Below are 16,522 nucleotides of genomic sequence, written 5' to 3' on the forward strand. Positions count from 1 at the left end.
ACGTACTTTTTCCCTTGTACCAAATCCCTCACCCCTTAGAAGATGCCCAGAGATTGCTCCTGCCCCAGTAAACAGCTCCTGCAGGGCTTCTTCCAGGATGGAGATGTGTGCAGAGGCAGAGACGTTGCTGAGAGGGCGTGGGCTCTGGTGTCAGATGGGCTCAGGGAGGTTAGGTTGGGGAGGGAGGGCAGGGACGAGAGCGTGCAAGACTTCTAGGCCCTGTAGACACTTTGTGATGTCCCTGGATGGCACAAACATTTAAGCACTCAGCTACTAACTGAAAGGTTGGCAGTTTGAACCCACCCGGGGGCTCCTTAGAAGAAAGCCTGGTGATCTGCTTCTAAAAGATCACACAGCTGTGAAAAACCCTATGGAGCACAGTTCTGCTCTGCAACACATGGGGTCACCATAAGTTGGAGATGACTCAACAGCACCTGGTCGGGGTAGTCACTTTGGGTTTGATTCTGTGAGCAGTAGAAAGATATTGGAAGGTTTTCAGCAGCAATATGACATGATCTGATTTATATGCATCATTCAGGGTAGACTATGAGCAGACGGGGTGAACTTCAGCAGGTGGGCACAGAAGACCAGGAGAGGTGGTGGCAGCCGTGGCTGCGTTTGGAAACGTCATTCCTAAAGAGATGTTCAGGAGAGAGTAGTTCAGGCCTGTACGTGGCCCTCGTGGGAGCTGGGGAGCAGTGTAGGGGGCTATATAGGAGCTTTGGAGAGCTGGAGGGAGCTTGTGACCTTGCCGCCTGTCAACAGCTTCCAAGAGAGTGAGACAGTGAGTTCTCATCTTAATCCAGGCTCCCCAGGGACTCTGATATTTACTCTGGGTGATGCAGACAGTTAATGTGCTCAGCTGCTAGAGAAAGGTCAAAGATTCCAGTCCACCCAGACGCACCACAGAAGAAAGTCCTGGTACCTACTTGCGAAAAATCAGCCATTGAGAACCCTGCGGAGCACAGTTCTACTCTGACACACATGGGGTTGCCGTGAGTTGAACTCAACTCAGTGGCAGCTGGTTACTAAGTGCTAAGCACTGTCCTTGTATCATCTTACCCTGAAATAATGCTATGAGCAGGGTGCCATTATTTTCCCAGATGAAGAAGCTCAGGCTTAGCATGAGTTAAGAACTTAACCCGAGCTTGCCCAGCTGGGATTTCAACACTGGCAATCCTTCTCCTCTCTGGCTTCCTTTCAATCCACTTTCCACCCTGGAGCCACACTGATCTTTTTTCCCGCTGTGATCTTTTATGAATGTGCACTCGGGGCTGTCACTGCCTGGCCAGTGCAAGATGCTGATAGGAGGCAAGGTGGCTTAAGGTTGGCGGCACCTGCCCCCACGATCACAAACTGTTCCAACTCAGAGTCAGAAGCCAAGATTTCCCAAGCGGTACAGCCAGCCTCAACAGCTAGGTGGTTGGCAGTTATCAGCCATCAGACATCGGAGCCTGTGCTCTCAGCCACTCGCTCTTCTGCCGCAGCTTTCCTAGGTCAGGAGGGTTGAGGGGGATGGGTTTCAAAGAGGCTGGAAACAGGTGGCAGCCACTGTAAGGACCTAAGTGTTGGAAAGCCCATGGCCAAGGGCTGGGGCACCAGGAGAGAGAAGGGAGTGGGGCCGCCAGGACTGCTGATCCCGTCCTCCCTCTTGGGCTGGGATCCCTTCTGGGGTCTGTGTTTCTCCCCAGACCCCATTCTCCCTGGCTCCAGCCAACCCATGTCACCTAAACTTTCGTGCTTCTGTGTCTTTTCTAGGCAGATAAGAAGGACCCCCAAGGCAATGGCACCGTGGCTGGGTTTGAGCTGCTGCTTCAGAAACAATTGAAGGGCAAACAGATGCAGAAGGAAATGTCAGAATTCATCCGGGAAAGGTGAGGCCTGGGACCCCTTCCAGCTCTGGGGACTGGTGACCGTGCCCACTGTGGCCCCGTTGCTGGACGGGGAGTGAGCAGCGGCACGGCCAGTGCTGGGGATGTGGGAAGGAGCACAGCGCGCCCAGCACTGGGTGTGGTCGGCGCTAAGGGGAGCACAAGACTGGAGTCACAGACTCGTGGCCCCAGGACAGATATACCAGCATATGTGCTGTCTTGACCTGTGGAGTGATTTTGAAGATTTGCATCAGCATTTAAATGTGGACATCTAGCATCCCTTGAGAAAGCAGAAGGTCTGGCAACAGTCTCTCTGCGTCCCTTATGGAGCAGTTGGCTGGAGCTGAGGAGCAGCTGCCCCTTAGAGAGGCAGTGTGTGTTTCCAGTTTGCCCTACTGTCCCCCACAGGGACCGCTTTGCTCTTTTACTTACCTTCCTGGTGTTCATCTGAAGCACCTGATCATAGCAGAAAAGAGTGTTAACTTTCAAGTCAACTTTGAACCAAAGTTACGTCCCAGACCTGGGGATACAGAAACCCCCAAAACACACACACACAGCCATCTCTGCCTCCAGGGAGCTCAGTCTCATGGGGGAATCAGACAAGTAAATTGTGATGAGCACAGGAATGATGACAGTGGTTTGTCCGAAGACTTGGGAACATAGATGAGGAAGCAATGAATTTAGCCTGGTGGAGTCAGGGAAAGCTACATAAAGCAGGAGTTTTATCAGATGGCATCCTTCTCCATCTCCCTCCTCCCCTCCCTCCCGCTTTCTGAGTTCTGAGACTGTTAAGTACACGGCATGCACACACCCCACACATGTACCCCACACAGTGTGGGCACGTCCTCCTCACACACGTGTGCACGCACCCCGCACACGCACCCCACACAGTGTAGGCACATCCTCCTCACACACGTGTGCACGCACCCACACATGCACCCCACACGGTGTATGCACATCCTCCTCACACACGTGCACACACACCCCGCACACGCACCCACACAGTGTAGGCACATCCTCCTCACACATGTGTGCACACATTCACACATGCACCCCATTCGGTGTATGCCCATACTCACACGTGCACACACCCCACATGCACCTCACACGGTGTATGCACATCCTCCCCACACACATGCGCACACACACCCACACATGCAACCCACACAGTATATGCACATCCTCCCCACACATGTGTACGCACACCCACACCCCACACAGTGTATGCACATCCTCCACACACACGTGTGTACACACACCCCACATGCACTCCACACGTGTATGCACATCCTCACGTGTGCACACACCCCACGTACACCCCACACAGTGTATGCACATCCTCCTTACACACATGGGTGCACGCACCCCACACCTACACATACATGTATACACACATGTACACACTGCCCTTCACATGCACTAGGACACACATGCGCACACCCTACATATGTGTACACATGCACACACACACACCTTTCCATCTGAAATTCACAGGGCATACTGGAAATATTTATGGCACATAGTAATACCTTTTTAAAATATTTCTTTTTTTTTATTATAACAGTAACAACCCAAGTAATAATGTTTCAGCACTTTAAGGCACCCCTTTTCCTTAGGAAGGCCTCTTTTTTATTTGTATAATCAAATCTTTATTTTATGACCCCTTAAACTGGTAGGAAATTGAGAGGTTGCGCAGCTCAGGTAGGAGAAAACAATAGTAGAATGTTGGGAAATAGGAAAACGGCTGTAAAAAGAGTTTGAACAGGCTTCTGGTCCATACTTTCAAACAAGTGCTGTGCTATGAAATGAATAGAATCTGCCGTTTCGGAAAGCTTTGGTCTTCCTTAAGAAAATGCAGACCCTTTAACTTTTCACATTCCAACTTGGAATCTGGAGGGAGGGCCTTTCCTCCCCAGCTGAGTGGGACTCTAAGGGACTGGTGACTGGTTTGCTCTGGCCTCAGCATAGAGAAGTGGGGGTGGAGTGGTGAGGAGGTGATGCGGACAGGGAATTCTGGAGGCAGGCAGACACCTCGTATGCTGGACATAGGCATTGGCCTCTGTGATGCTGGCATTGAGAAGCATTTGAGGGATTTTAAGGCAGGCATGTGACATGGTTAGAGCTGTGTTCTAGAGAGGTCTCTTGGCCACAGTGAGGAGGGAAGGGAGGCTGCAGGCTGGCAGTTGTAACCCTGAGGAGGGAGGGCACGGGAAAGCAGAGGGAACCCAGAGGAAGGGCAAAGGCAGGAGATAAATGGCAGATAGGCTTGAGAGGTCCTTGTGACCAACCTGGAGGCTGAGGGCAGAGCAGTAGAGAGGGAGCCAGAGTCTTTCGTGAACCTACAGTGTCAGATCACTCCATAATTATTCCCCCCAATGCTGCCAGAGTCCTTTGTCAGGTGCTGCATCTGTATCTGACACATCCTCACACACACACCCCAACCCCCCGCCTAGGCTCTGGCTGCCTGAGCACCCGGGGTCTGGGGCAGATGCTGCCGCCCCCAGAGCTTCTCTGGTGCTTTCGCTGCCACAGAGGATGGACCAGGCTCTCTGAGGCCCGCCCCCTGGCCAGCCCAGGGTCTCACGAGCACCGTTGCCCAGGAGACCGGATAGGCAGCGGGGAGTTCCTCTGACCACACGTTAACACGTGTGCCAGCTAATACAGAACATCCCCGAGAGTTGTCTTGAAAGTGTGTCAAGGGCCTGCCAGCTGGAGGCTAAATCTAAGGCAAGTTGCCTCCCCAGGGCAATGGAGGGAGCTGCAGCTGTGGGCACTGCCTGGTTTCCATGGAGATCCATGTGCCCTGCGGGCTCGTCAGTTAGAGGCGTTGGAAGTGAGAGAGCTTTGGGAGATGTTCCCCTGACTGCAGAGGGGCCGCGGCATCTCTGAGGGTCTAAGCCCAGAGGTCTGAGTTTGGAAGGCAGTGGGGACGGCACTGGGGCATCTCTCATGGATCATCACGGGTTGTGTGTATTCACTTAAGGGTGTCCCATGTGTCCAGCCCTGTCCTGGGTGCTGTGCAAATGACAGTTTTTCAGTCCCAGCCACCAAAAAGCCAGTTGCCATCAAGTCAACTCCAACTCATGGCAACCCCATGTGTGTCAGAGTAGAAATGTGCTCTGTAGAGTTGTTAGTGACTAGTTCTTTCAGAAGCAGATCACCAGGCCTTCCTTCCGAGGCACCTCTGGGTGGACTCCAACCTCCAACCTTTTGGTTAGCATCTGAGCATGTTAACCATGGAAATGTCCCATTTTGCAGATGAGGAGATAGAGGTTCAGATAGTTTTATTCATTTGCTTATTCAAAAAACCACCAACTGTGTGTCAGGTGGACAGACAAGACCCATGCATTCACAGACCTTACAGTTTAGCTGATTGGTTACACAGTGAGTAAGTGACAGGACTATAGTTCCAACCCATGATCCAGCCTCAGGGAGCTTACGTGTTGGGTTTTCTCCCCTTGCAGGATAAAGATTGAAGAAGAATATGCAAAGAACTTAGCTAAGCTCTCTCAGAACTCCTTGGCGGCCCAGGAGGAAGGGTGAGTTGGGAGGAGAGTGAGGGGAGCGGGGAGGATGAGAGGACACTTAGGAAGGGGGATCCCTTTTCATTTCATGTCTGCTTCACTGGTCACTGACAGGGGCCCACCTTGAATGGGAAAGTGCCCCTAGGCCTGGCTCAGGGGGGCATCCATGGCTTAGGGCGGGCACCCAGGGCTCAGGGTGAGTGTCTCCACTGTGTCTTCTCTCTAGTGACCAAAGACCTTCTGCCAGATGCCAGAATATGTCAGAACCCTCTCTGCCCTGTCCCCTGGTAGCTGGGCACCAGCCCCCAGATGTCCACCCCAGCTATCCCTTCTCTGAGGCCAGGCTGGTAGGAAACTGGGTGTGAGAAGGTCCAGTATCCAGCCTGGTTTAGAACTCTCTCTGTGGGCCAGACCCCCAACATCCCTCCTCCAGCTCTGATAGTCCAGACCTCATTGGATGGACCTGGGCAGGGGGAGGCTCCGCCCAACCCTCGCAGCCACGGAGCGATTCCTAGTGGGAGAAAGTCTTCAGCCTTCTTTGCTCCTTCTGTTCAAAAAGAATCTCAGAAGTTAACGTTGAAACGGTGCCCAGAGGTCCTCTCTGTGTCCCTACCCCCTCAGGTGCCATCTCTGAATTCCCCCTGCAATGGGGAATGGACTCCCCAGGAAGGAAGACATTCTCTTGGGGTGTGGGGTGGTTCTCAGAGAGCTGTTATGTTATGCCAAAAACCTTCAGGGACAGAGGTTTTGCCAGCCAAATCTGGCTTTGATTAAATCCTCTGCCTGGGCTGGCCATGCAGCAGCAGCCTGCACCAAATGGTTTCCACCAACCCAGCCGACCACGGGTCAGCCCAGTGGGGCCAGTGTCTCTTCCACGGGTGTAAATGGGGTTAGCTCCCAGCCCTCTTCTGCTCAGCGCACAAGCCTGAGATGAGGGCAGGAGGGGCGTCCACAGGGCAGTCGCCCTTTCTGCCTGGGAAGGGGGCTTCCCTGATTACCTCCATGCCCTGCATCATTACTGTGTGGCTCTGGAGTCTTCCAGCTTCCACCTCCTCGGCCTGGGCTGCTTCCAAGGACACTCCATGCAGGCAGCGTGCACAGCATATGCTCCCAACCCAAGAAGCCCAGCTCCACAAAGCAGGCCTGCACCCCCTGCCATCCACACATGTGCATACAGACAGGAATAAGCACTCACCTATGCAGCACTGTATCAGTGGTTCTCATCTACAACCTACATGTGTGCCATGCTCTGTGGCCACCGCATGTACACACTAACCCTATGCACACACTTACCCACATGCAGGCTGTGGGGGAACATGTGCCCCCCTCCACACACACACACAAACGTGCAGCTTAGCTATTTTTCATTTACATCCAGTTTGGGGCATTTAACGCACCCCAGCTTGCAACTTTCAAAGTGTTAAGACTGAAGCCTAGAGATTTGGGGCAGCCTAGGAAGATGCCGCAGGTGGAGACACGAGCTGCTTTTGTAATTTGAGAGCTGTGTCCAAATTCGATTTCCCAGGACATGTGCTTATGGGTAAATGAACAGAATTAGATTATGTCTTCTGCATTCAGTTTTTCCCTCCTGTGGGGAAAGGAAAAGGATTTTGGTCTTTCCTGGCCGGCAGTTGTGACAGTAACGTGCATTTTGATTGAGCATGCCTCAGACTGTAGATTGGAACAGAAGTGTATCACAAGTTGGTTTTTTTTTTCCATTCATCTCTTTAACTGATGTAAAATCTTTCTTCAAGTGAGAGGATTTTCTGCTTTTTTCTAAATTATGAAGTAGCTCCTTGTCCCCTAGAATAGTGAGGGGGGAAGTAGAAGGGAGAGGCATGGGAGATGTATTGATGTCTGTTAGTTGTTAAGCGCTGTCTAATCAGTTGTGACTCCTAGCGACCCTGTGTACAGCAGAACACTATGGACAGCAGAACACTGCCCAGTCCTGCACCATCCTCACAGTCGTTATGTCTGAGCTCATTGTTGTAGCCTCTGTGTCAGTCCATCTCATTGAGGGTTTTCCTCTTTTTCGCTGACCCTCTGATTTACCAAGCATGAGGTCCTTCTCCAGGGACTGGTGCCTCCTGATAACATGTCCAAAGTACATCAGACGAAGTGTCCCCATCCTCACTTCTAAGGGGCATTCTGGCTGTACTTCTTCCAAGACAGATTCGTTCATTCTTCTGGCACTTCATGGTATATTCAGTATTCTTCACCAACACCATCATTCAAAGGCATCAATTCTTCTTTGGTCTTACTTATTCATTGTCCAGTTTTCACATGCATATGAGGGGATTAAAAATACCATGGCTTGGGTCAGGCATACCTTAGTCCTCAAGGTGATGTCTTTCTTTTTTAACACTGTAAAGAGGTCTTTTGCAGCAGATTTGCCCAATGCAATATGTCATTTGATTTCTTGACTGCTGCTTCCATGAGCTAGATTGTGGATCCAAGTAAAATGAAATCCTTGTCAGCTTCATTCTTTTCTGTTTACCGTGATTTTGCTTATTGGTCCAGTTGTGAGGATTTTGTTTTCTTTATGTTGAGGTGTAATCCTTACTGAAGGCTGTGGTCTTTGATCTTCATCAGTAAGTGCTTCACGTCCTCTTCACTTTCAGCAAGCAATTTTGCAGGTTGCATTTTGCAGGTTGTTAATGAGTCTGCATTTTGCAGGTTGTTAATGAGTCTTCCTCCAATCCTGATGCCCTGTTCTTCTTCATATAGTCCAGCTTCTCGGATTATTTACTCAGCATACAGATTGAATAAGTGTGATGAAAGGATACAACCCTGACGCACACCTTTCCTGATTTTAAACCATGATGCCTGCGGGCCCATCTGCATATTTCAGATAGGCCCATCTGAATATATGTATTTTTTAAATTGTTATAATAAAATTATATGTAACAAAGCATTTGCCAATTCAGCATTTTTCTAGATGTGCAATTCAGTGATGTTGGTTACATTCATCTTGTTGTGCAACCATCACCGCTATTTATGTTGAAATTATCCCACCACCATTCACAGAAACTCAGTGCCCCCTGAGCAGTGACTCCCCATTTCCCCTGCCACCCACCTCTGGTAACCACGAATAAATTTTAGTCTCTATACCTTTGCCTGTTCCATATAAATGGGCTCATACAATATTCGTCCTTTTGTAACTGACTTATTTCGCTCAGCATGATGCTTTCAGGGTTCATTCGTGTTGTGACATATATCAGGACTTCATTTCTCTCTGTGGCAGAGCAGTATTCCATTGTACATATGTACCACAGTTTACTTATCCATTCATCTGTTGATGGGCATTTAAGTCATTTCTATCTTTTGGCTATTGTGACTAGTGCTACAATGAACATCGGTGTACACGAGTATCTTTTCGAATACACTTTATTGTTTAGGGTGGTTTCAGTGCACAGAAAAACAGCAGACAATACAGAGTCCCATATGCTGTCTCCCCCTGCAAACAGTTTCCCGTTATTAACATCTGCATTCCTGCGGTACATTGTTAACCACCAAGGAACTAAAATTGATACATTATTAAACTAAAGTCCATAATTTACATTAGGCTTCCCTCTGTGTTGTACAGTCCTGTGGGTTTTGGCAAATGTTTCATGTCGTGTTCACTGTTACAGTATCATGCAGAATAATTTCACTGCCCTAAAAATGCCAGGTGCTTCACCTGTTCATCCCTCTTACTTCCCTGAGCCCCTGGCAACGGATCATTTTACTGTCTATAGTTTTGCCTTTTTCAGAATGTCCTGTAGTTGGAAGCATACAGTATGCAGCCCTTTCAGACAGGGACCTGAGTGTCTGGATTGATGTCTCCATCTGTGAGTGCCTAGCTTGGAGGTGGGGCCGAGGACATTGCCTTGAGCATATATTTGTGCTTCCTCATCCTCCCAGTGGTCCTCAGATGACATCCTCAGGCTGTGGCTGCTGTCACTGGGTCAGTCACTCACCTTGAGCACCGCTGAAAGACATGTGTGCTCACACAAACTCTTGGCACCGTCTGGAACTTTTTTGGCTTCCGAGGCTCTTGTGTGTACCTCCCTCCACTGCTGGACATAGCTCAGCTGCAGGGGCAAAGCCTTGTCACCACCGTTTAATCAAGTACCCACCTGTCCTCTGCTTCTGGGAGTGCTGCCTTTTACTCTAGATCTTGGTCCATTTTGAGGTCATCGGTGTATATAACAGGAGGTAAGGGTCAAGGTTCATTTTGTCCCACGTGGATGTACAGTTGCCCAGCACCGTTTGTTAAAAGATCATCCATTCCCCATTGAAACATGTTGGCATCTTGGTTGCACCTCAGTTGACCATCTATGTGTGAGTCAGTTTCTGGACTGTGTATTCTGTTCCATGAATCTATAGGATGACCGGACTGCTTCTGCACCCTTCTTCCCCTCACCCTGCACCACCTACCCACCTGCTCAATAAGGAAGGAGGCTAGGCCCACCCAGAGGATGCAGACTCCCTAGCAGGCCTTCCTGGAGCTCAGGCCCCTCCAGCTAAAACCAATTCCAGCAACTGGGTCGCCCGCTTCTCATGCCAGCTGGGCTCCCCAGTCAGGGTCACCCCGGGGAACCTTTCTTTGCTGCTGGACTCCTGATAAAATCAGTCAGTCATTTCCACATAGACACTCACAGCAGCCTGAGCCCAAACCACAGACAGTGGGGCCTGGATTTTATCAAAGGGATCGGTTCCACTCAGTAATTCTTAGCTGTGGCTGCTTTGCTCAAAACCCAGAAGCCTTACAGCGTGCTGTCTTTTAATCAGCCTTTGCCACTCAAGCTTAATGAATTCTCGGAGGGAAGTGGCTGCTTGATGAAACTAAGTCAACTGAACATTCAGCCTGGATTACTGGCTGCATTTAAGAGGTCTTGAAGGAAGTAGGGGTATCATTTGGAAGGTCAGCGAAGTAAAAGAGTTTCAAATAATGAAGAAACTAGCATGAAGGCCTGCATTTCAGAGTCTTGGAGACTTTAGGTATTCTTTCTACTTGAAACGTCTCCTTAGAGTGGAAAAATGATTTAGATTAGAGAACTTGCCCATTCTCCAGTAAGCTGTGGGCTGTGTTAAGGGCTTATAACCCACTGCGACTAATGGGACTACAGAGAAGCTCCTGATGAGGGCGCTGGAGAGTCTGCACTCCAGAGAGAAGCAGTTCTAGACCCAGACTGGTCCATCCTTGCCTCTCCTGGAAGCCAAGTGCCTGGGGATTACCTGTAAGCAGGGCTGCGTGGCACCTTCCGTCTGTTCTCTTTCCTGGATTTATCAGTGGGCATTTGCACGCCTCATCAACAAACAGGGAGGGCTGGTGAAAAGCAGTAGAGATGGCAATGTGTGCTGGTACCAAGGCCCTCCCCGCAGCTGAGACTGTGTAACCGCGCCCACCTTCCTCTCACATCTCCACGGTTCTTATGAGCCTCTTGGTTCGGGTATTTCTGCAGCCGTTCGACTGTCCGATATCTGTTCCCTTAGCTCCCTTGTCTTTGAAGGGTTCATCTGGTCCTGTGAGCGGAAGTGTGGTGTTCATGTTGTTCTGTGCCTCATCCAAGTCCAGGGTCTTAGGTATTACATGCCTCCCTGAGACATGGGGCTGAGACATGGGGCTGAGACATACGTCCCACCTCAGGAGAGCCTTCGGTCTCTGACCTGAGATTGATGCAGCTCTCACTCTCCCTGTGGCCCTGAGTCTGACAGTCTCCTTTGTGTTGCAGCTCCCTGGGAGAAGCGTGGTCCCAGCTGAAGAAGAGCCTTGCAGATGAGGCTGAAGTTCACCTCAAGTTCTCTGCCAAGGTAACCCCTCCCTGCAGCCTTTCAGGGGTGGCCGCATATGATGGTGTGCTGGTAAACGTCTAACAACCGTCTCTCCAGTTTGTAGTGTATGCCAATTTCTCTGGTGTAAATTTCAAGCTACCAACATGAGCTTACCAAATGTAGAGTTGAAAAGAGATGTGTAGTAGATGTAAATAACCTCAAGAGCAGAGATAATAGTAAAATGCAGTTAAGAAATGATGAGTTGTGAGTATTCATTCCCTTTGTGTTTAATACAGTGTATTTAATTGTAAGTTTAGATACACTGATTTTTAATAATAGCTGTGTTTAACACCCAGCTCTGAAAATGTAACCTTCAGCTTTTATAAGCTGGTGTGAGCCAGCCCCAGTACACCTGTGCACACCTCTGTCTGGATATCCCCCCCTTCCTCAGGTGAGCCCCTGAATGATGAAACCCTAGTGTCTCTTTGCTAGTCTTTCAAAGGAACGTGTTAGCATTTTCTTCCTTTTCTTGATGTCAGGAGATATTAGACTCTGCCAAAGGGAGAATTTGTGTGTTTGTTGTTGCCATTGCAGAATTTCAGAATACATGAATGACGCTTATTTCATTTGGTTCCAAAGACGCTAGCACCAGGCTTATCTTAAGAACAGGGGTGTTTTTGTCCTGTTCACTCTGTCCTCAGTACTCAGAATGTTGCCTGGTACATAACAGATGCTTAACAAATATTTTATGAGTTAATGAATACAGGGAAGGCTCTAATTACCCCCCCCGCCTCGGTTTTTTAAGTGAAAAATAAACTGTCAAAGTGAAATAATTCACACTAAGCTGTGAACGATTGATGGGGGCTATCCACTAGCCTTTTAAAAGGGGGAGACCCTTGAGAGTGAGACCATCCCAGTGACCTTTGCCTACTGGGATCCCCTCACCAGCCACATACAGCAGCCAGAAAGGGCATTCCGGTAAAGTGCTTAAATTCTCTGAGCACCCCCATACTTAAACTGGGGAGCACACTACCCCCAAAGATGGTTGCTCCTTGCTAGGGCTTCCACATTAGTACACACTGGTCATCTTGCCTTTCTAGCACTTTTCCCACCACATTGCAGCCCCCTGCTTTGGAGTCCCCATGTGCTGTGAGCCCTTTGAGGACAGGAGTCGCTGTCCACATCTCCCCACACCCATGGTGGCGCTCTGCACACAGAGTGGGCAGAATGAATGACTCAAACTGCCGAGGCATGCGAAAGAGGTCAATAAGTGGGAAAGAGCTGGCAGGAGGAAGAGACAATGCTATTACCAGCCCCTGCTTCTAAACAATGTCAGCACCCCAAGGTCGAGCTGACACTCAGATGCGAGTGAGAATTCCCGGGCTAACAGCACACTAGTGACACTGACCACTTCGCAGGAAAATTGCCACTCATGCCCTGAGCGAGAAGGGAGCTCCATGGACTGGTCTCTTTGCATACAAAGCAGCAAGTTATGTTTAAGCTGTGGATCATGGGTAGTCTTTCCCCTGGGTCTCCCTTCTCCTGTCCCAGCCCCCAACGGCTCTGTTTTGCACAGTGGGAGAAACCTCTGTTGACTACAGAGCCCAGTGGGAAGGCGGGGGCTGGGAGCCAGATCTGCAAGGCTCTGAAATGTCACCTGCTGGATCCACAGGAATCCTAGTGGGATTTACTCACCATCAGCAGGACCCCTCATTCTTTTTCTTTTTTAATCGACTGTTTTTTAGAGCAGTTTAGGTTTACAGAAAAATTGTGCGTCAAGCACAGAGAGCTCCTTAGGCCCCATCTACTCCACACAGTGTCCCTTGCTGCTGACATCTTGCATTGCTGTGTACAGCTGTTATAACTGGTGAACCAAGATTGATACATTGTTATCAACTAAAGTCTACAGTTTACATGGGGGTTCACTCTGTGTTGTACTCTGTGGATGTCGTACAGGTTTTTACAAACGCATGTCATATCTCCACCATGACAGTATCATTCAGGATAGTTTTACTGCCCTAAAAATGCCCTGTGCTCCAGCTGTGACCCCTGATTCTTGATTGCTTGTAGAGTACTCAACAGGTGACTGGGACATTCTCAGAGTTGAGAGTGGTGATGTAAGTATCCTAGATGATTACGTACACGATAGGACTCATCTCACTCAAGTTTATCAGCCTCCATGCAAGATGATGTTGTTGTTAGCTGCTGTGAAGTTGGCCCTCAATTCCTGGCGGCCCCATACTCAATGGAACCAAATGCTGCCCAGTCCTGTGCCATCTCCATGATTTGTTGTGGATCGGACCACTGTGATCCATAGAGTTTTCACTGGCTGATTTTTGGAAATAGATCACCAGGCCTTTCTTCCTAGTCCATCTCAGTCTGGAAGCTCACTGAAACCTGTTCAGCATCATTAGCAACACACAAACCTCCACTGATGGATGGTGGCTGCACATGAGGTGCCTTGGCTGGGAATAGAACCTGGCTGTCCTGCGTGTTGCTTTTGTCGTTAGGTACCATCAGATCCGTTCCGACTCACAGTGACTCTGTGTACAACAGAATGAAACACTGCCAGGTCCTACTCCATCCTCACAGTTGTTGCTATGTTTGGGCCCATTGTTACAGCCACTGTGTGACTCCATCTTGTTGAGGGTCTTCCTCTTTTTCACTGACCCTCTGCTTGGAGGAAGTGCAGCCAGAATGCTCCTTAGAAGGGAAGATGGTGAGACTTGGTCTGACATACCTTGAACATGTTATCAGGAGGGACCAGTCCTTGGCAAAGTAGAGGGTCTCCTGCATGGGAGGCAAGAATTCTACCACTGAACCACCACTGCCCCCGCCCCCAATCATGCAAGATAGACATCTCCACTTCACAGACGAGAAGGGGGCAGAGAGATTGACTCACAGCCCACGGACATGTGGCTCAGTGGACTGCTCAGCTATTGAGGCAGCAGAGGAAGAGACTGACCAATGGGAGGCTGGATCCCCAGGCCTTTTCTTCAGACAGTGCTCTCTCTTTGGGCTGACCACTGGCACTTAAAACACAGAACCCTGCTCTTGAGAAACAGTCTTCCCTCTCTTGAGGGGGCTGTCCCCAGAGTGGTATAGGCTGGTCCTCCAAGTACTCAGGAGGCTTGAAATCAAGTATTCCTGAGCCAGGGCAGACCTCATCATTATCTAATGAGAGGCTCATGAGGAATGTCCATGCAAACTAGATCTTTTCGTGAGAGCCCTACTGCCTCAAGCCTGCTCGGGGGGACTCTCAGTCAGCGCAGGGGGACTTGGGTGATCACAGTAGCAGCCCCAGTCTTAATGGCATCTTCTCGAGAAGAAAGGGGGCCCAAGGATTTATTTGCCCTGGATAATACGGCTCCCTGTGTGCAAAGCCCATTTTAATGTCTGCTCCAAAAGCTTATTGAAATTCTGCTCTGAATGTTCTGTGTCGGTGGTAAAAACTCTTTAAGACATGCAATTTTGTTAAGGCAATCTTTCAGACTTCTCTAGTCTGCTAGCTCCAGCCATTGTTCACAGCAACAGCCCGTTAAAGAAATAAGATTGCTATGTACTAGGGAACTTACCCTGGCTCCAACTGGAGAAGGGAGAAATCTAATCATGCAATAGAAGCCATGCAGTCAGCCGGAAGATTGAGAAGGGACAGTGGGAGTCAGGAAACATGAGTTTTCTCTCAGTGTTATCGCTAACAAGGAGTCCCCAGGTGGCACAAACAGTTAATGTGCTTGGCTGCTAACCGAAAGGTTGGAGGTTAAGTCTACTTAGAGGCACCTCGGAAGAAAGGCCTGTAGATCTGCTTCCAAAAATCAGCCATTGAAAACCCTATGGAGCACAGTTCTACTCTGACACTCATGGAGTCACCAGGAGTTGGATTCAACTCTACGGCAACTGATTTTTTCATCACTAACAAGCTTTGTGACCTTATGCTAGCCACTTAACATCTCTGGGCTTCACCTTCATCATGTGTGAAATGAAAAGTATGGACCAGATCAGCATCTTTCAAGCTTATTTGACCATGACCCACAGTAAGAAACACATTCACATGGCAACTCAGAACACACACATATATATACAGACAGATACCCACATACAGATTCACGCACATGAATAGCCAAAACAAATGTTTCGTGAAACAGTATTTATCCTTCTACCTAAAATGTACTTAGATATTTTCGATTCAAGGCTAGTCAGTTCTCATCAAAAAGCTGGTCCTGGCCCACTAAATTGATTGCACAACTCGCTATGTAAAAAACACTTCCCTCCAATTTGAAATGTCTTTTATTCTCTTCTTATGTGTGAGGTGAAGGAAAAAGGAGACTCAGAGTGCAGGAGTTCTGAAAAGGCAAGATGATCGGCTCCAGTGGCCTCGTGGCGGTGATGGCAGGTCCCCATCCATTAAAGGAGGAGCCCACTGGGGGCATTTTGACAACAGGCCAACCCAGTAGTTCACGAAGACAAACTGTCAGGAAGGACTTCTGATTCCTTGTTAAACAGAGACAGTTAAAAGTTAAAAATGAGTAAGAAAGACACCAAGTCAACTTTTTAAAATAAAAAGTCTTTTGAAAGTACTTAAAATGTAGAGATGGAGAATTCATGAATCTTCATCTATGGAATGGAATCACCTCTGACAGCTAGAAGCCTCATGTTTCCAGAATATCATTTGGGATTTTGGAAAAGCATTTTTGTCTATTGGCAGGTTCTAGAGTCCTTCCCTAGACCACAGAACCCAGGCCAGGGACCCTTAATTTTTGAAAAGCACCCCCCTCCCCATGTCATCGGGGACACATTAACATCTGGCAGTCACTTGCTTTCCAGGAAGTGACTCAGGAAGAAACCCAGAAGTTACTGAGTCAACAGGCTGAGATAATCCTCATACACTCCTGTCTTAGTTACTTAGTGCTGCCGAAACAGAAATACCACAAGTGGGTGGCTTTAAAGAACAGAAATTTATTCTCTCACGATTCAGGAGGCTAGAAGTCCTGATTCAGGGTGGGGCTTTAGAGGGAGGCCCTTCTTTATTTCAGCTTCTACCAGTTGTCGTCAAGTCAGTTGAACTCATGGCTACCCTGTGTGTGTCAGAGTAGAACTGTGCTCCATAGGGTTTTCAATAGCTCCGACTTTCCATCAACAGATCATTCCGAGGCACCTCTGGGTGGACTAAAACTGCCGTTTCACCTTCTATTAGCAGGCAGTTCTTGGAGTTCCTGGGTTTATAGACTCATCTGCCTCCCTCGTCAGCATCTTCTTCCCCCATGTGTTCAGGTCTTTTTATAACTCAGAAGTGATTAGGTTTGGGACTCATTGTACACTGCTGTGACCTCATGAACACAGCAAAAGAAAACCCTTATTTCTAACCAGGGT

The 16,522-nt window shown here is 49.0% G+C and overlaps 1 protein-coding gene across 1 annotated transcript in view; it reads left to right on the top strand.

The window, feature by feature from the left end:
* Positions 1–16,522, top strand: part of GAS7 (growth arrest specific 7) — a 275,274-nt gene that overhangs the window by 245,474 nt on the left and 13,278 nt on the right. The window contains exons 6-8 of the mRNA XM_004376199.2: positions 1,759–1,874; positions 5,336–5,410; positions 11,113–11,191. Coding sequence (XP_004376256.1) covers positions 1,759–1,874; positions 5,336–5,410; positions 11,113–11,191 — 270 coding nt within the window. The remainder of the gene's footprint in view (positions 1–1,758; positions 1,875–5,335; positions 5,411–11,112; positions 11,192–16,522) is intronic.

This window comes from Trichechus manatus, unplaced genomic scaffold, assembly GCF_000243295.1.
Source record: "Trichechus manatus latirostris isolate Lorelei unplaced genomic scaffold, TriManLat1.0 scaffold00040, whole genome shotgun sequence".
Classification (NCBI taxonomy): domain Eukaryota; kingdom Metazoa; phylum Chordata; class Mammalia; order Sirenia; family Trichechidae; genus Trichechus; species Trichechus manatus.